Source organism: Sclerotinia sclerotiorum, genomic scaffold, assembly GCF_000146945.2.
Source record: "Sclerotinia sclerotiorum 1980 UF-70 scaffold_20 genomic scaffold, whole genome shotgun sequence".
NCBI classification, from domain to species: Eukaryota; Fungi; Ascomycota; class Leotiomycetes; order Helotiales; family Sclerotiniaceae; genus Sclerotinia; species Sclerotinia sclerotiorum.
The window spans coordinates 52,323-71,487 of NW_001820816.1; the positions used below are offsets into that span (position 1 = coordinate 52,323).

The 19,165-nt window shown below is 41.2% G+C and overlaps 8 protein-coding genes across 8 annotated transcripts; 5 read left to right on the top strand and 3 right to left on the bottom strand.

Moving 5' to 3' along the window:
• Window positions 1–1,472: 1,472 nt before the first annotated feature.
• Window positions 1,473–1,764, top strand: SS1G_11732 (predicted protein; the record flags this gene model as incomplete). Its single annotated transcript, XM_001586653.1, has 2 exons — window positions 1,473–1,486; window positions 1,524–1,764. The coding sequence occupies 2 exons, from the start codon at window positions 1,473–1,475 to the stop codon at window positions 1,762–1,764; spliced, it is 255 nt and encodes an 84-aa protein (XP_001586703.1).
• Window positions 1,765–1,902: 138 nt separating this feature from the next.
• SS1G_11733 (hypothetical protein) lies at window positions 1,903–2,964 on the bottom strand (the record flags this gene model as incomplete). Its single annotated transcript, XM_001586654.1, has 1 exon — window positions 1,903–2,964. One exon carries the CDS (start codon window positions 2,962–2,964, stop codon window positions 1,903–1,905), a length of 1,062 nt encoding a protein of 353 aa, XP_001586704.1.
• Window positions 2,965–3,273: 309 nt separating this feature from the next.
• SS1G_11734 (hypothetical protein) lies at window positions 3,274–6,983 on the top strand (the record flags this gene model as incomplete). The annotated part of the gene is made up of 3 exons (XM_001586655.1): window positions 3,274–3,284; window positions 3,358–6,707; window positions 6,832–6,983. 3 exons carry the CDS (start codon window positions 3,274–3,276, stop codon window positions 6,981–6,983), a joined length of 3,513 nt encoding a protein of 1,170 aa, XP_001586705.1.
• Window positions 6,984–8,070: 1,087 nt separating this feature from the next.
• SS1G_11735 (hypothetical protein) lies at window positions 8,071–9,970 on the bottom strand (the record flags this gene model as incomplete). The annotated part of the gene is made up of 5 exons (XM_001586656.1): window positions 8,071–8,123; window positions 8,207–9,179; window positions 9,246–9,290; window positions 9,362–9,649; window positions 9,848–9,970. The coding sequence occupies 5 exons, from the start codon at window positions 9,968–9,970 to the stop codon at window positions 8,071–8,073; spliced, it is 1,482 nt and encodes a 493-aa protein (XP_001586706.1).
• Window positions 9,971–11,241: 1,271 nt separating this feature from the next.
• Window positions 11,242–13,005, top strand: SS1G_11736 (hypothetical protein; the record flags this gene model as incomplete). Its single annotated transcript, XM_001586657.1, has 1 exon — window positions 11,242–13,005. One exon carries the CDS (start codon window positions 11,242–11,244, stop codon window positions 13,003–13,005), a length of 1,764 nt encoding a protein of 587 aa, XP_001586707.1.
• Window positions 13,006–13,285: 280 nt separating this feature from the next.
• SS1G_11737 (predicted protein) lies at window positions 13,286–13,612 on the top strand (the record flags this gene model as incomplete). Its single annotated transcript, XM_001586658.1, has 1 exon — window positions 13,286–13,612. One exon carries the CDS (start codon window positions 13,286–13,288, stop codon window positions 13,610–13,612), a length of 327 nt encoding a protein of 108 aa, XP_001586708.1.
• Window positions 13,613–14,563: 951 nt separating this feature from the next.
• On the bottom strand, window positions 14,564–15,769 carry SS1G_11738 (hypothetical protein; the record flags this gene model as incomplete). The annotated part of the gene is made up of 1 exon (XM_001586659.1): window positions 14,564–15,769. One exon carries the CDS (start codon window positions 15,767–15,769, stop codon window positions 14,564–14,566), a length of 1,206 nt encoding a protein of 401 aa, XP_001586709.1.
• Window positions 15,770–16,051: 282 nt separating this feature from the next.
• On the top strand, window positions 16,052–18,253 carry SS1G_11739 (conserved hypothetical protein; the record flags this gene model as incomplete). The annotated part of the gene is made up of 5 exons (XM_001586660.1): window positions 16,052–16,597; window positions 16,653–17,331; window positions 17,381–17,952; window positions 18,010–18,123; window positions 18,200–18,253. 5 exons carry the CDS (start codon window positions 16,052–16,054, stop codon window positions 18,251–18,253), a joined length of 1,965 nt encoding a protein of 654 aa, XP_001586710.1.
• Window positions 18,254–19,165: the final 912 nt, after the last annotated feature.

A 19,165-nucleotide genomic window follows, 5' to 3' on the forward strand; every position in this document is an offset into this window, starting at 1 on the left:
TGTGTGATTTGTAGTGTTAAGATGATTTGTCTGTCCGTCCGGTTGTTTGCGTAATTTGTATTTATTGTGTTCGTGTAGCTTGTTTGAAACTGGCTGATAGATTGTTGGAGGTCCGAAATGAGTGTTGTGTAGAATGAGAAGGAAAAGATTAGGAATGGAATGGATTGCCATTTATAACCACTCCAAAAAAAAAAAAGATTAGCGTAGGGTGACTGCCTACCACACTAAGTAAAACCTAGGACTAGCTCGCGCCCACCAGTATACCATCGGGGAAAGTTTGAAGTACTGAATGATGAGTTTCTATGCGAAGTATATTGTAGTCAGTTAAAGTTTCTTCATCGAGGCCAGGACTAGTTCTGTAGTCTCATAGTTCTATGAATTAGCTCTGCTACTTGTGCACCGGTTCATTTGAAAATTGATAGTCACATGACGTTCGGTAATATTTAGGAGAACTTTCTGGCCAAGCCACTTATGCGATGGACGAAATATACTGCACCACAGCAGATAAACCTCCTAAATCCTAAGCACTTAAAATTGGAGAACTTTTGGGTCGTCAGATGTGAAATGCGAGACAGAAAGTTCTATGACCATGACCTTCCTGGTAAGTGTATTTTTTTAGTGTTTGATTTCCACCTCCCCGTGCCACTAGATCGGGTTATATGAGCCAATCCAGATTGTTCACCGCTATTAAAATGTCAAAAGCCCAATAGAGGTAGCCCAAACCATCCGACACCAAAGCTTGAACAAAAACTCCTCGTTTAACTACTATTTCGGCTAGTGTGGTAATGAAGGGAGAAGCTATATATGATAATCGGAGGCTTGTTAGGATGGACCTCGTAAATGTCAATTTCAAATGTGCAACATGATTACTCTAGAATCGTGATTTGCAGATCAATATAGCGTGCTGGAGTACTAATGCTCAGTTAGTGCTCTTAAAGCTTCGAAGCACTTTTTAGAATACCGACGGCGTGAACTTTGAGACGCTTGACAGGGTGAGGCCTGCATATAATCAATCATAGATGTGCAACAGTAACTCTGTTAAAAGTATGATTGGGTCCGGATTATGTGAATGACACGATTGGAGCATTAGTTTGGTACTAGTTAGATGTGTGAAAGTGGAAAAGTGTAATAGTCAATGACAACACAAACAAGTCTCAAAAATGAAGCCGGAATCTAAGAAAAACTGGTTACCTCAAACCTCAGGGAGGAATGATTGACGAATTGACACGCAGAGATGAGCATGAAATATAAGGTTGACTTCAACACCAGTGACTTTCATGTTATATCGGCCAAGAATCAGCCCGCAACACTTGCCGCCTCCTCAGCTTCAATATTCTTTCCCATTCTCTTCCTCACATAACAATATCATGCGCTGCATTTATAATTTTATATAATTCCACCTTATTTTCCCTTTAAATGCTTCATCTTCCACGCAAATTAAACAACCCTATCGGTGATATACGGACTCCGTAATGCACAGAATGAGGTATGGGTAAGATATTTACTTGATATATCTCAACAAGGCAAGCGCGATATTCAACAGTAGAATCCCCTAAAACAATGAGTTTACATCAAGACCCCTTCGGACTAAGAAAAGCTAATATGCCGCAACTGCAGCCTCGAAAGCTGTTGGGAATGGGAAATCGGGATCACCAGCAAGACGATATTGGACAAATAGTGCATATTCAGCGACATAGAACGTTCGCTAGCATCACTTTGGAAACAACCAACGTTTATGTTGGTAGCCTATCCACTGCTGTATAGACATTTATCATCACGGTGGACTTCCATCCTAATCGAACGGTAGATTCAGATCACTAAACAAGTTTTGGTATGGTTATTAAAATCCCGAGAAAATGAATGACTTATTCTATATGGTATCAAAGCTTTCTCTATGTTAAATTAATCCATCCCAGGTAGTCCGTCAGTTCCACCAATCTTAGCCCAAAATGCTTCAAAATTGACTCCTTGTGCCTCAAACATTTCTCTGGCCTTCTCCATTGTGGCCTTTCGTTGTTCTGGACCAAATCCCTCAGGTTTAGAGGACTCATATTGAACCAATTCAATCCATTTGAAGAAAAGGTTTTCTTTTCCCATCAATGTTAACTCGTCCTTGAAAGCTGTAATCTTTTTCCTTCCTAATTCTTCCTTACTATTTGGGTCAATTGGAGCTTCAGTTTGAACCATCCATCCGTAAGCAGCATGCCATGCAAAAACGGTCGTCTTAAAGTCTTCAAGATCCATAGTCTTCTTATCAACCAGATTTGTAGCTTGTATCATAGCTTTCCAATCCAAATCCCATTCTCTGTTTAACATCAAATATCCAGTCTTTTGTGATAACCATAATGGTTCAATAGCCTTTCTCACATTTGATGACATTAATTCTTTCCCAGCTTCATTATCTTCCTTCAAGAAATCACCAATTGTTCGATCCCACTTCCTACTTCGACGCACTACAATCTCTCTCTCGCGGAAACCTAGCCCTAGTCTCCATGATACAGGATTTCCAATCGTTCGCCCCAGAAAGAAGTCCCGAGGCCATGGCCAAACAAAAATGTATAAAAGTAAATCGATCATGAAAATTGAAGCTCGACGTAAAATCTCGTATCCTGTGTCATTCAATGGTGCATTTTGCGTATTGACTGTCATCTCGTTTTGTTTTCCCATCAACAAAAAGCAAATATTCATATAAAAGGGGAAAACAGCGGAAGCGCGCCATGCGAGACCTGCGATGATTGCAACATTCATAAGCACCGGAACGAAGAAAATCTTCTTCTTGAAATCTGCCGGGTGTTTATCGATATGTGTTATGTATATATGATATTTTGAGAGCTTCTCTAAGAATGGTTCAAGCTTCGGAGGAGGTCGCGTAAAGGGCGCAGGAGGTTCATCTGAAGTGGTTGTAGCTGATTTCGTAGAAGAGGTAGTTTTGAAAGTCCTCTTGGACTTCGTTTTGGGAGGCATGATAATTCGCAGATACAAAGAATGTATTAAAAACTCCTCGTAAGTGATTGAGACATAACCAGCTTACAATTATCTATCCATGGAGAATAAATTTGGCCTCTCGTAAGCATAAATGCAAACTTGGCAAGTTCCGGCATCCGTAAATTCCTGAAAGCATTATGATGGCAACTTTATGAAAATTATTTATATATTCATTGGAACTACAATGCAATCATGAGGAGGGGTCGCAGTTTATTAAAGGTAAGGGTATTAACCTATGTTATATTATATCACATTCTAATTGATATAGGAACCATCAGCGCCAACAATATGCGCTTTTTGTTGGCATCGACTTGGAGCTATTGGCCCTCCTTCACATGTACAGCGTCGATTTTTACAATCCTCTGATTCAAGATCGAAACCACCCGTTGAAGGTGCAGCAGTACGAGAATCCGAAGAATATGAATCACCTCCCCCTGTGCAACCGCAGACACCTGCTGCACCATGGCGTCCAGGACCTGGGATGGGAATGGGTTTTGGTAAAGCAACCTTTGGAGGGTCTAAAATTCCAGGAATAGGTACCTCTGCCACCTTCGGTCGTCCAGCACCTGGAATTCCTATGAAGTCTACCATACCAGATCCTCCAAAACCTGAGTCACCGAATAGGCTTTTTCCTGAAGAAGAGCTTCGTATAAGCCAACAACGAAAAGTCGAAGTACATTCAGGACCAGGACCAGAGACGAATAGGGCTTCCAGGCCAATACCGCGTTCACAGGAGGAGAGGTTGGAAATAGCTAGGATAGCAGCGAAAAGGATGGAGGCTATGAATATACATGCGATGAACAAGCAGCACGCTCAGCCTGATGCGCCTTTGCGATTTTTTGTGAAGGACGAATCTCGCATTCGTAGTCAGGTTTCTAGTCAAATAATAAATGACTCTACTGAACCCACTACTATATCTGAATTTAGTAGCGAGTCTTCTGAAAACGCATCAAATTGGACGCAATTGAGAAAGAAGATAGAAGAGAAGCACCATCCGCCGCCACCACAACCGACCCAAGATCCTATTTCTGAAGCTCAAGCCAAAAGGGAACAAGAAGCTAGTTCGGGGACTTACACACCACTGAGAAACAGAATTCCTTCAGAAAGAGGTCGTTTTACAGAGGTTCCACGAGCAGATATGTGGAGTAGGCCCAATAATTATGATAAAAGCAATTCCACGACTCCAATCTCACAAACTATCCCTACGAATATCTACCAACGACCCCTAAACAGTCCCGAAGACAGGTGGAGTAAGCCAAATAATTATGATAGAGGCAATTCCAGGACTCCAATCTCACAAATCACCCCTACGAATAATTACCAGCGCCCCCAAAACATTCCCGAAAGTACATCTATGTCAAGTTCACATCTAGCAACAAATCCAGGATCAACACGTCCCCCTCAACCAGTGCCATCTGCCCGTAATATGTTAAAACCTCTGGGATCTTTTGGCACTTTCGGGTCTCCTTCCTTTGGCGCAGGATTTGGTAAGATTGGTGGAAGCGATTTCAAAATTCCCGGCTTAGCAACCCCAAGCCCCTTGGTCGAGCCAGAAAAAATCCAAGAGGTTCAAAGTGCCGCTGAAGAACCAGAAAGGGCCCAAGAGGTTCAAAATGCCGTCGAAGAACCAGATAAAAGCCTTGAAGCTGGGAACTCCGTCGAAGAACCTGCCCAAGAGACCGTAGCATTTAGTCCATTAGCTACGGGGCCAGAAGGAGATTCAGATGCTCGTGAACAAGTTATTAATCAATCTTCATCCCCAGATGAATTAACAATACGACATCGAAAATTGTCAGGACGTTGGGGAGCGGAGGACGACACGATTTTGAAGGAAAAGGATCCGAATTACAGAGATCATAAATTGCCGAAAAACGCACACAGTAAAGTGGCCAAAAAGGCCGCCAGGAGACAACGTGAAATGTCAATGGACCGAGATGATGAAGTAAGAGACTTAGCTGCTGAGCGAGCAGAACTTAAAAAGCAAAGAAAACGTGAAAAGGCAGCAAAAAAGGCAGCTGCGCCGACTCCCATCATTTTACCCGAATTTATCAGTGTCTCCAACCTAGCCGTCGCTCTAAAGGTTAAACTCGAGAATTTCCTAGAAAAGATGGAGGAATTAGGTTTCGAAGGTGTAAACCATGATCACATTTTGAATGCTGAAAATGCGGGACTCATTGCTATGGAGTACAATTTCGAAGCTATCATAGAACGAGGCGAATCCGAAGACTTGAAAGCTAGACCACCAGCGGAAGATCCATCAATATTACCACAAAGAGCTCCGGTTGTCACTATCATGGGACATGTTGATCATGGTAAAACTACAATTCTTGATTATCTTCGAAAGTCTTCTGTCGCGGCATCAGAACATGGTGGCATCACTCAACACATCGGAGCATTTTCGGTACCTATGCCTTCTGGAAAGACTATTACTTTCCTTGACACACCTGGTCATGAAGCTTTCTTGAGTATGCGTCAAAGAGGTGCAAATGTTACGGATATTGTAATTTTGGTTGTTGCTGCAGATGATAGTGTTAAACCACAAACTATCGAAGCTATCAATCATGCCAAAGCGGCAAAGGTACCAATAATTGTTGCTATCAACAAAATTGATAGGCCTGAGATTGATATTGAACGTGTCAAACAAGATCTTGCTCGTCATGGTGTTGAAATTGAAGATTTTGGTGGTGACACTCAAGTTGTTTGTGTTAGTGGCAAGACTGGTCAAGGAATGGATGATTTAGAAGAAGCCGCCGTTACATTGACCGAAATTCTTGATATGCGAGCTGAAAAAGATGGACAAGCAGAAGGTTATGTCATTGAAGCAAGTATTAAACCTATGGGCAAAGTTGCTACAGTCTTGGTTAGACGAGGTACCATGCGACCAGGAGATTTCATCGTCGCTGGTAAAACTTGGGCTAGAATTAGATGTTTACGTAACGAAGCAGGAGTTGAAATTGGAGAAGCTGGTCCTGGTATTCCAGTAGAAATTGATGGATGGAGAGAACAACCAATTGCTGGAGATGAAGTTCTTCAAGCTCCTGATGAAGCAAAAGCTAAAAGTGTTATTGAATTTCGACTAGAGAAGGAAGAAAGGGATAAAATGGCCGAGGATATGGAAGCTATTAATGAGAATCGCAAGATCGAACACGATAAACGTGAACGTGAAAAGGCAGAGAAAGAAGCTGCTCTTGCTGGCGAGGAAGATCAAGTACAAGATACTGCTGCTCCTAGTAAAGATCCTGCTGGTCCGAAACCCATCTACTTTGTCGTTAAGGGTGATGTGAGCGGATCCGTTGAAGCAGTTATCGATCAACTTAACTCTACCAGTACTAAAGAAGTCGAAGCCATCGTTCTCCGATCGGGAGTGGGTAAACTCAGCGAATCAGATATCGAACATGCCGCTACAGCAAAGGGATATGTTATTAATTTTAACACTGAGGTGGAACCCAATATTGCTCAATTTGCTGCTCAAAACAAAGTCACCATCTTGGATAATAATATTATCTATAGATTGATGGATGATGTTAGAGCTGAAATGTCGAAATCCTTACCACCATTGGTGACACAAAGAGTATTGGGCGAAGCTTTTGTGGCGCAAATTTTCGATATTAATATCAAGGGGAGGAAGTATAGGAGTATAGCGGGTTGTAAGGTTCGTAATGGAACAGTGGCGAAGGATGCTAGGTATAGGGTATTGAGAGATGGAGAGAAGGTCTTTGATGGTATGTCTGTTTGGATTTCTCATTTCTTAACTCGTGTTTGCTTAACTTTTTCATTTCTTCCTTTCCTCCTTTCTGCTCTGGGCTTTTATGAAGTTTAAAGCATAAATACTAATCCCATAATTAGGTAAACTTGATTCCCTCAAAAATGTAAAGAAAGATGTTCCGGAAATGAGAAAGGGTGGAGAATGCGGTATGGGGTTTATTGGCTGGTCGGATTTTAAGGTCGGTGATCAAATTCAAGCGTATGAGGAGATTCGTGAGAAGAGATATTTGTGAGTGAGGGTGGGGGATGTGGTAGGGGATGTTTATATTTGGATTTTGTGTGGGGATGTGAGGAATGTGAGGATGAGTGATATGGATGAGTAGATGAGTGGATGGATGAATAGATGAGTGATATGGATGAATAGATGAGGATCAAATGGTATGAATATAAATGAATGAATGGGAAAAGTTTATTTTATTATGGATGTTGATATTAATGTTGATATTGATACTGGTAGTCGATATCAAAATATAAATTTCACCCCTCTTCCTCTTCCTCTTACCCTTACCCTTACTCTACACCTAATCTCATCTAATCTCATCTCATCTCATCTTAACTTAACATAACATAAATTCAATAATATAACATAATAGAAGTAATTAAATAAATTCCGAATCTGAATTGAAATCTGTAATGAATTTTTTTTTCTTAATATTTTAATTTCTTAATGTTTAAAGTCAAGTTACTAGAGTATCTAGACTAGGGAGGGATTAGTTAAGGTAAATTGGGTTTGTGGTTGTGGTTTTGTTTGGGGAAGAATGTGGGAGGATGTGGGAGAGTGATGTAATGTTTGAGGCTTGGTTTTTTTGGGGGCGAGGGGGAAGAATGTGCTTTTTTTTCATTGGGGGTAGGTAAGGTTAGAGAATACCTATAGAAATATAGAAATATAAAAGGGGTCCCCCGGGGTGGTAGAGGGGAAAAAGAGGGGAAAAAGAGAGGAAGAGAGAAATATTTGAAATATAAAGAAAGATGTATATAAAAATAAAATGTGTATGTGTGTGTGTGAGGATGAGGATGGGAATGGGAATGGGAATACTGGTGGTTTGATAAATGAAGATAAATATATAAGGAAATGGACATTGAGATTCATCTGATCTGATCTTAATTTCATGTCTCAATTGAATGATTTGGTTCCTTCTATTCATCTATATCTATATAATCAAGACTAATAGATACAGATACCTGGGTTAGATGCAGTAATATTTTAAATATGAGTACTAACTACCTAGGTATAGAGTAAATAAACCATAGTAGGTACATCCATCTGTATCCAAATCACTTTCCTACTTCCTCACATCAACACTCTAAACATCAACCCCCTCACCAATCTCCACAATCGCCTTCATCAACCCATCCATCGTCTCTCTTCTCGTCTGTACATTAACCACAGCCCTAAAAAACTTTCCCTGCTCACCCGTCGCATAATCTACCATAAAACCCCTCGTTAACAATTTACCTGCTATTTCCTGCGTAATTCTCGTATTGTCATCTTTATTTCCCAATTTCCAATCTCTAGCATAGTAAAAACAAATTTGTAAACAGGGGGGTGGATTTGAAGAAACGAGAACTAAATTTTTATTCTCAGAGACGAGTTGAGAGAAATATGACGCGGTGGAAAAAGCATGGTCGATTTGGGATTGGAAACCGTTTGTGCCGTAGTAGATCCATGATAGAGCTAATTTGAGGGAATCGCCGCGACGACCACATTGGAGAGTGAGGTCGGCGAGATCCCATACTTCTGACCCCGTTTCGATGCTGTGGAAGAGGTAGTCTGCGGGTAGGGTGTTTGCTTTGTGGAATTGGGAGAGGTCGGGACCGAGGAGGAAGGAACAGGTTAGCGGGACATTCATCATTTTATGGGGATTTACGGCGAGGGAGTCGGCGAGGTGAGATCCTTCTAGTTTGGATTTGTGGGTAGGGGAGAAGATAGCGGGACCACCCCATGAGGCATCAATGTGGAGCCAGAGATTGTGGGATTTACACACTTTTGAGATCTCGGTGAATGGGTCGTATGAACCGTAGATGGTGGTTCCCGCTGTGGCGTTTACGTAAAAAGGGGTTTTGTTTTCCGAGATGCTCTTTTTGATGAGCTTGTCGAGTTCGGATGGGATCATTCGGCCTTCACCGTCGACTGGGACGGGAATCACGTTATTGGATCCGAGACCACACATTTGAGCTGCTTTTTCGAGAGAATAATGACCGTGAGCGGAAGTGAAGAGAACGAATTGATGACTGCCATTTCCTTCTTGTTTTGTTTCGGGAAAGAGAATGTTTCGTGCAATTATCATGGAGGTTGTATTTGAGGCTGAGCCACCTTGAGTAGAGATTCCTCCTGCATGAGGTCCATTGAAACCAAAAAGATTGGCGAAAACTTTTGCGGTAGTTTTCTCAATGATAGATAAAGCTGGAGATACTTGATAGACGTGAAGCTGTTGAGGATTTTAGTATAGGGCTGACGTGAAGGTTGCATGGTTGTATTCAGGGATTAAACATACATTTGTATTCAAAACGGCCAATATCAATTCGGAGATAATTCCTACCTATATCTAAGTTTCAGCTGATGTACGGTGCATTTTTCACCGCTTCAAATTGTGGATGCGTTCGTACATACCGCATTTGTGCTCGAATAGAGTTTATCTAGGAATCCTTGATCCCACGTATTGACACTATATTTAAGCACTTGCTCAACGGTTATCAATAAACCATCTTTCCCCTTTCCATTGGTGGGAAGGTTGAAATCTAGAAGTTGAAGTAACTTTTCGGGTTTGTGATGTTCGAGAAGGGTGGTTCGGGGACCTCCACCTGGAATGGATTTTCCGTGACCGGTGTGTTTGGTATTGGCATCTTCATCGGCTGATTTGATGAAGGGGATGATGAGAGATTGGACGGCTTTGAGTAACTAGGTGAGATTGATATGTTAGATGATGTGTACTGTGATGATTATTTGTGGGTATTTTGACTGGATTGGGATGAGATGGCCTCATGGCTGGCTGAAGTGTGATATTGAGACATAATGTATGTATATAAGATTGAAGGATGAGATTGAAGGACAATGATTAAATAAATGACTGAATAAATAAATGCATGGACTTCTCACATCTTCTACTTCATCAGCACGGTTCAATGGATTTGAAGCATTCGGAACATTTTGACCAGTTGAAAGAGTGGTATCGTGCATTGGTAATTCAATGTCTTTGACCGTTGTTCCATTTAAAGACATTTTGAAGAATGAATTGTATAGGGTAGATATAATACAGTAGAGAAGAGTAGATGAGTTACGCAGGCGCACGCAGTTAGAGGAGTGTAAGATATATATAATATAGTATAATATAATACAGTCAGAAGTGTAGAGCAGAGAGAAGAAATATGCAGAATGAGTAATGAGGAATAATTATCTCATTAAATGATATCCTCTGTGCAACGAGAGTGAGGAAAACAATGGGAGAAAGAGGTCAATTGAGCAATCATTACCTTGCATTAAGCAGATCTTATTAGTATGATTAATATGATTAGTATGATTAGTATGATTAGGATCATTACTAACAAAGTGCACTCTATAAAATATCATCAACTCCCATGACGCGCATAAATTTCGCCATAGTGTTCATAGAGTCAAGCATCTTCCTCCCAAGTGTATTAGTCAGATCTTACCCTCCTACTCGGTAGTGAGTGATGGCCAAACGGCAGAATATCGGAGGTGAGATTGAAGTGAGTGAATGATGGTGTGATGCGAATTTGATGGAGTGAAAAGAACGAGGGGAGGAGAGAAGAAAGAAATGATAGAAAGTCAGAAGAGGAAGAAAAAAGAAAAAGAAGAGGCTGAAAGTTACAAAAGTACTAGGTAGTCTCACAAGAGGTTCCAAGTATGTGTTACAAGTAAGTAACCGATCGATTTCGATCTCACCGCCCTTGATAAAAAAAAAAAGATTGATAGCCGCTGGGATGTTGAGTTGACAACAAGGACAACAAAGGCTTACAGTCCACTTTAACTTCACTTAAAACATCATTTCCCGCCAAGGAGAGGAAAGGTAAGGAATGAAAAATGAAAATGTTCAGCTAATAAGAGTTAAAAGTTAAGAGCTAAAAGCTAAGATAACCTTATTAACCAACCAGGTTTATTGTTTTATCTACCTAGGTCCTAGAGTCCTAGACACAGAGTAACCCTACACCTACCCACCATCACACCAAAAATTAACCGCTAGCGCCCGCAATTCACATTTCCAAAACTTTTGATTCGAATTCTTCAATTACATCAATCATTCATCAATCATCACTCATCACTCACTCCATCTGTCCGTTGGTAAAAGAAAATAACTACCATATCGTATTTGCCTTCATAACATAACTCCCTACAGATCAAACATATCAGACACTTTTCATACATTCAAATCACTTAAATTCTTTCCACTCATTTACCCTTCCTTTATCTACACCCACCCTCAATTACCTTCAATCTGCACATCTACACTCAATCCTCCCACCACCACCACCATGCCAAAAGAAAATAAACACGCAAGAGGAAGAAGAGATACCTTGAAAAGAAAGAGGGAAGAAGATTTGGAAAGGGAAGAGAATCATGATAACCTCACTCAGGATTTGAAAAGGCGGAGATCATCACAAGATGAAGCCGTTTCTTTCATAGCCCTGGACAACGATAAGACTTTTCCCTCATTTTCAGCTGGCACAGGTACAAATGCAATCGAAGTGGCAGATCGTCCATATTATGGATTACTCGAAGATGAAGAACAAGAATATTTCAAAAGGGCTGATGAATTACTCGAATTGAACAATTTCCCTTCAGAAGAAGAACGAAGTCTTTTCCTCGCAAATGTATATCGGGAAGCCAGAGGGAAGGAATTGAAGATTGCGTGCAGTCAATCATGCTCGAGGTTAATGGAGAGATTGATTTTGTTGAGTACAGCTCAACAGAAGAAGAAATTGTTCACTCAATTTGCCGGAAATTTTCCTCATTTGGTGTCACATCGTTTTGCAAGTCATTGTTGTGAGATGTTGTTCATTCAATCTGCTTCTATCGTTACAGAGGAACTTACTGGGGCAGAAAAGAAAGAGCAAAAGAAAGAGGCAGAGGCAAAGGATGAGGAAGATGGGGAAGGAAAAGAAGATGAGATTACCGAGTCCATGGAAAGTTTGTTTCTAGCCACATTGGATGAACTCGAAGGACAATTATCTTCCCTTCTCACCGATCGATTCGCATCTCATACACTTAGAGTTTTACTCATCATCCTTTCTGGACGACCTTTGGAAAAATCTTCGACAAAATCATTACTACAAAGCAAGAAGAAGGAAAAGATTGGTATAAATGGATTGGATACCGCCCCTACAGAGTTCTCTCTCAATAAGCGCACTGTGCCGGAATCTTTCTTATGGGCTATTGAGAAGATTATTTCGGATACAATTGCTTCCATGGATAGAGCTTTCATTCAGGTTTTAGTTGGACATCCTACTGGAAATCCTTGTTTACAATTGTTACTCGAATTGGAACTCACAAACCCAAGCTCAAAGAAAGGTGGCAATTCCGAACAAAAGACTCTTATTTCTACACTTTTACCAGATGATATCACTGTGGAAGGTAGTCAATCCGCCATCTTCGTCAATGGTATTGTCTATGATCAGATTGGATCTAGAGTTTTGGAAACGATCATGTCACATGCTCCAGGAAAGTTATTCAAACAAATTTACCGAGCAATCTTCAAGGATCGAATCGCAGGATTGGCACGAAATGAGATCGCATCTTACGTCGTTATTCGAGTTTTAAATCGTCTTAGCAAAGAAGACCTTGAGGAAGCAATCACAGAAATCTCTCCCCAGATTGAAGGTTTGGTGACCAGAAATCGAACAAACATTATCAAGGTCTTATTGGAACGATGCCAAGCTCGACGCGCAAGCACAGAACCTCTCACAAATAGTATTGCTGCTGCATATGGATCCGATAAGAACCAATTAATCTTGAAGATGGCTGATATCTCTCTCGAAACTCTTACAGCAGCTACCGCACCACCTCCAGTAGCCATCGATGATGACAAACCAGCTCCAGTCACTGTTTTACCTAAACCTAGTCCATCTCAACTTCATGGATCTTTACTTGCTCAAGCAATGCTTAAAATTCCTGGATCACCTTCTCAACTCATTCAAAATTCTTTGTTGTCACTTCCTACTTCTACCATACTTGCCCTCTCTTTATATCCAACCACGACTCACATAATTCAAGCATCACTTCTTCCCATCTCCGCCTAATACTCCTTCGAACCTTTTATTTCGACGAAAACTCATCAACTCTATTATATCACCTCCAGAGTCAGCTACCTCAACAACCCAACCACCAATAATTACATTATCCTTGTCACCTGCAGGAACACACATTCTGGATTCTCTTCTACATACAACAACTACACCAACTTCTACTTCATCAGCTTCTCTCTTTTCTCTTTGCGAGCGTATTGCCATGTCACTTATGCCTTACGAAGCTTTACTCAGAGAAAGTTGGACAGGAAGAATTGTTTGGAGAAATTGGTCTATGGATTTATTCAGAAGAAGAAGAGCGGATTGGGTGAAGAGAGTTAAGAGTGGAGATACACAAGGGAAATCCAATATCTCAAATACAGTTGTATTGAAGACTCAAGATGGTAATGCAAATGCTATGGTTGGAAAAGAAATTCTTGGAGATGGAATTGGAAAGCCTCATGGAAAAGGTAAAAATGGTGATAAAGAGTTTGGAGGAGAGAGACAAAAGAGTGCTATTGAGTTGGCGAGAGAGAAGTTTGCTGCTCATAAACTTGCAAGTTTTAAAGGAAAGATTATGCCACCCAAGGGGGTGAAGGCTACTGGAGCAAATGCTATTTGAGGGTTGAATGAGGATTTAAATGAACATGGAATCATGAATGAAACTTCACGATAATGACATGATGGAATTGAATGGGATGAGATTTCGGCAATCGCATTCCAGTAATGGGTACAAGAACGAGCATGATTTGGGTACTAGCCTATGAGAATGGATGGGCCGGGAAAAGGGAAATCAAAAGCAACAATCAAACAATGAATGAGGGACGAACAAATGGGAAAAAAAAAGGTGTAGAATATCAGAATGAACGAAGCTACGAATGTGTGAAAGCTATTGAAAGAATGCCTTGCGAATCTATGAGAAAGATTCTTTACTTGATTCTATTTTCTTTTTTCGTTTGTCTAACTTTCTGGTCTGGTTTACGCTACAATGTTCTTGATTGGTCTAATGGTTATGGTTTTATTACTGTCTTTTCTCTAATTTTTGATTACATACGAATATTACTTAGCGTGCATAGCATGGGTTTATGGATGGGATGGGATGGGATGAGGTTGGATGTGGTTGCATTAGTGGGTAGATGGTGAGAAGATGTTTCTTTAGGAGGGGGGAGAGGAGAGAAAAGGGGATGATGAATGGAGTGGAATTAGCGATGAGATGTAAATGTTAATTCAGAAATGAAAGAGTTAGTTTATATTTTGGTTAGGTTTGATGATTGTGATTGTGAGTGTTTTATGTATGTTATGATATGATGCGATGTTCAATGGATGGATGACCTTTAAAGAATCCGCTGCATAGCAATATAGACTTCACATCCTGGTCACTACTGATGGTGTAAGATAGTCACTGGCACAACAGTCACTGGCAAAACAGTCACTCACAAAAGCTAGCTGGGCCTAGAAGAAAGCTATCAGAGTTGCTACAACACTTGCCGCAACATTATCTATATCGCAACTCACATCAGCCTACATGGGCATACAGTTAAACTATTTGAATTGATATTGAATTTTGATATAACTACCACTTTTTAGGTGCACCAACTACTGTCCTAGAAAATGTAGCACTAGCAATCGTTGGATTCACGGCCTTGGCTTTCTCTTTTGCCATTATACCAGTTCTGTCTGTGACAGGAGTGGCATCAATGATGTTATCAAACTCATCATCTTCTCCATTATCCGAATCCGCTTCAACCTCAGAGTCTTCTTTTAATGGCACAGGCCTTGAGATCTTTTCTGGAGCTGCTTTTTGATTTGTGGTCTGTGGATTTGAAAAGGGTTTAGAAGCGAGGACTCGCCGACGGAGTTCTGCCATTTCTTCTTCATCATCCTCATCATCGGAGATAGCAAATGGATCCTTATCTTCTTCCTCATCCTCATCATCCTCATCGTCATCAACCTGTGGTTTCTTTTTTGGTTGTTCTTTACCGAGATATATTCCATCGACTTCTTCACCACTGTCTTTTCCCTCTTCATCTTCTTCATCTTCATCATCATCATCATCTGAACTTTCAGGTAATCTATGATTCGTGTTTCCACTCTTCCAAATATCATCTTCACCATCTGGACCACCCTCTCTACTCTCTTTATATTCCCTCTCCAATTTCTCCATCCAGACTTCCTGGGCCTTTTTTATCTCTTCTTCATCTTTGCATGCTGCATATCGTTTTAAAAGGCTAGAATTGATATCCAGAAATGATCGACCGTAGTTGAAAGGCTCTAAAATTTGCTCCGCCCAATCCTCAAATCCGCATATATAGAATGCAGCTCCCAAAGCCTCCACACAATTTAACCTCCAAGGTTTACCGTAATTGACCGAGTTTGCCGCTACGAGATACGGCAACAGTCTCTCACATTTTCCACCTATCTTCGCCCAAGGTACTTCTGACGTGCGAGCCCATGAACATTCTACCACTGCCGCACCATATTGCAACATGATTTCGCGATCGGCCGGTGATATTGTAGCTTTCGCATTAGGAGATATAATAACACCTTGATGCTTTTGACCAACATGTAACTCCCGCATAAGATTGAGCTTCATCAGTTTCTTCCCAGAGCAACGTTTTGGATCGCAGTGACCGAGATCCCAACATGCAGCTTTGAAAGCGGGACGAGAGGAGCGGGGTTGTGATTCATCATCGGAATTGTTACGCGGACCTCGATTTCGGGGAGGGTTGCTATATTTCTTGCCTCTAGAGGAGAAATTATCTTTCTTGTGTCGGACCATGGTTGAAGTATGTAGATTATCTGATATGTGAGTAAAAGAAATAAATAAACTTTAGAGGTGATGATATCAAAATCGAGGTGGGGAAGCCAAGAAATGTTCAGCCTTGCAAGTGAGGCTGACTAAGCATACTTTCATCATTCCTAAAGTCCAATCGTGTCCACCCCACTGAGCTCACCCACAACCTCTCGCGCCGCATCAGCTCAGATACGAACTTTCCACAACCAACATTTTCTTTTAACCCAACAACATTCCGCTTGGTAATATACAAGAACATCCCTCCAAATGGAGGCAGCTTCCGCACGAATGGCGGCACGAGATCGTTTCTCCATGATGGGAGATCCGGGACCCTCCCCTCTCCAACGATATATTCAGCAAGCATGCTCCCCCGATAATTATGAGCCAAATCTTGCTATGAATCTCGAAATTTCCGATCTTATAAATTCGAAAAAAGGAAGTGCGCCACGAGAAGCAGCTATTGCAATTGTTAATTATATCAATCATCGCAACCCAAATGTTGCAATATTGGCACTTTCCTTGTTGGATATTTGTGTGAAGAATTGCGGATATCCATTTCACTTGCAGATCAGTACAAAGGAGTTCTTGAATGAATTAGTGAGGAGATTTCCGGAACGACCACCGCTCAGACCGAGTAAAGTTCAAATGAAAATTTTAGAAGCTATTGAGGAGTGGAGGGGGACAATATGTCAGACTTCGAGGTACAAAGAGGATTTAGGTTTCATTAGGGATATGCATAGGCTATTAAGTTATAAGGGATATGTCTTCCCGGAGGTTAGGGTAGAGGACGCCGCTGTGCTCAACCCGAGTGATGTAAGTTTAGTGGTTGATGGAGGGTTACTGGGACAGCAGACTGACGATATTATAGAATTTAAAATCTGCGGAGGAGATGGAAGAAGAGGAAAAGGAAGCACAATCTGCGAAGTTACAAGAATTAATTCGTCGTGGTGGACCGGAGGATTTGCAGGAAGCCAACAGGTTAATGAAAATTATGGCAGGATACGATACCAGGTCGAAAACGGATTATCGAGCGAAAGCCGCCGAGGAAGTTGGGAAAGTTCAACAGAAAGCCAGATTGTTGGAAGAACGACTCGAGGAATTCAAGCCTGGAGATGTTATGACGGAAGGCGATGTTTACGAAGAACTTGCTTCAGCTCTTCAGAGTGCGCATCCTAAAATACAGAAAATGTGTGAAGAGGAATCGGACGATCACGAAGCTGTCGCAAAGCTCTTGGAAATCAACGATAGTATTCATCGTACAGTGGAGCGATATAAGCTTATGAAGAAGGGTGATGTGGATGCAGCTTCAAAGATTGCCAAGGGAACCCTTGGTACTAGTACAGGGGTTAGTAAGAATGCTGCAAATGAACTCTCCTTAATCGATTTTGATGGTGAACCGGAGACTAATGGAAGCTCTTCTACGAATAATCCCTCGGCGAGCATTTCTCAACCAGGTGGTTTAGAAGATGACTTACTTGGGTTATCTATGGGGAATACTTCATATGGCGAAGGCGGTGGCATCTCTCTTGGATTTGGGAACAATACCAGTAAGTTTTCCTTGAAATATTTTGAATCCACCATATTAACACACTCTAGATATCCCCGGCCCAGCTTTATTATCTTCAACGACAGAAAACAGCACTGCGAAAGGACCTACGCCAAGCATATCTCCGGCACCTTCAAACTTACCTGTGAAACCCGATTATTCTGCGTTTTCCGCATTTGGAAACTCACAACCACCATCGAAACCAGTGACTCCACAACCATCTCTCTTACAGCAACAACAACTACTGCAACAGCAACAAGCCGCAGCTTCGAGACCTCCCTCGAATATCGATCCCTTTGCCGCTCTAACATCGCCATCAAGGCAATCTACTCCTCAGCAGTCTGCCTCCATGTTTGATTTCGCGAATCCTAAACCCCCTATATCTCATGCAGCGAATGCTTCGGCCCCTGCAGCAGATGATGATGAATGGGCATTTTCATCTGCCTTACCCGAGGGTCTTCCATCTACTAACGATTTAACCATTAATAATACCAACCTCAAAATATCCTTAAATGCTACTCGCGAACCTATCACACCTGATGTTATCACTCTTTCCATTGCATTCTCAAATAATTCCAACGAGCCAATATCTGATTTAACCTTTCAAGCCGCAGTCACTAAGGTATTTTATTTTCCATCTACCTTCAATTTGCTCTGAAGAAACTAATGTCATGTATAGGGTTACACACTCAAATTACAACCTCAAAGTGGTCGAAGGCTCAGTCCCCGTCAAAACTCGGGCATCACCCAAAAGATATACCTGCAAGGTGTAGAACACGGGAAAGGTGATCAGGTGAAAATGAGGTGGAAGTGTTCGTACCAACTTGGTTCTCAAATATCTAATGAGCAAGGCGAAATCGCGAGTTTAGGAATCTCTTGATGGAGATGATGATGAGATGAAAGTTGTATCCAAGGAGTTGTAATTGGAGGAGGATGTCGGGGAATTTTGTTAAGCGGCAGAACGTATGCCTAGATGTACGAAAATTCAAGCGATATAGTTCAGATTAAGGAGCACATTACAATACATGGAGGTTATGGATACCTGGCTACGGCTGATATCACCTGAATTTAATTTCAAATCCCCTACAACCCTTACAGCTGTACTGTTTGTTTATTGTCATGATCGTGGTGAGGACTTATCTTGCTTTATATTCCCGTCTTCCAGAAAGTAGGGTCTTTGTATTTCAAATTTCGGATTTTTACAACAAAGCGGTTCATGTTCAATCAGTGAAATCTGACCATTTTACCTATACTCTGGAATCCATATTGCGGGAAGACTTTACAAATGATACTATATTTGGACCTGCATAAATACGCTCAACGATATTTGCTTTTTATCCAGACACTACCCAATCGGGATTCGTATCCTATGGGGCTATATATTCCTTAAATAGGCTTTCCTGCCGTATAAAATGCAAATTTCTCTTACTGCAGACACGAAATATTGCGTGGATTCCGGTGTCTATATCTGAATATACGTTCCGGTGTATTTCCTGGTAAACCAGACACATTACTGTCTTCTGGATTTTTTATTGGAAGAATTCGATATCTCTCTTGGTCTAGGATATTTCATACTATACTCCCTTTTAACAACAATGGCAGGAATAATTAGTTAACTCTCCGGAATGCCCTCGTCCGAGTATCTTCTAAAAGAGCTTGCACGGATCCTTTGCTTTAGCTGCAAATTGGGACTATTCGGTTATGTAATTAGTTATTGAGTAAAGTTTCGTGGGACTCTGATTTTACGTACGAGTTAGATTGATGACTACTTCAACAATACGATACGGAAGCAGTAAATGCCGAGATTCATGAGATATGCAACAAGGAAAGAAAAT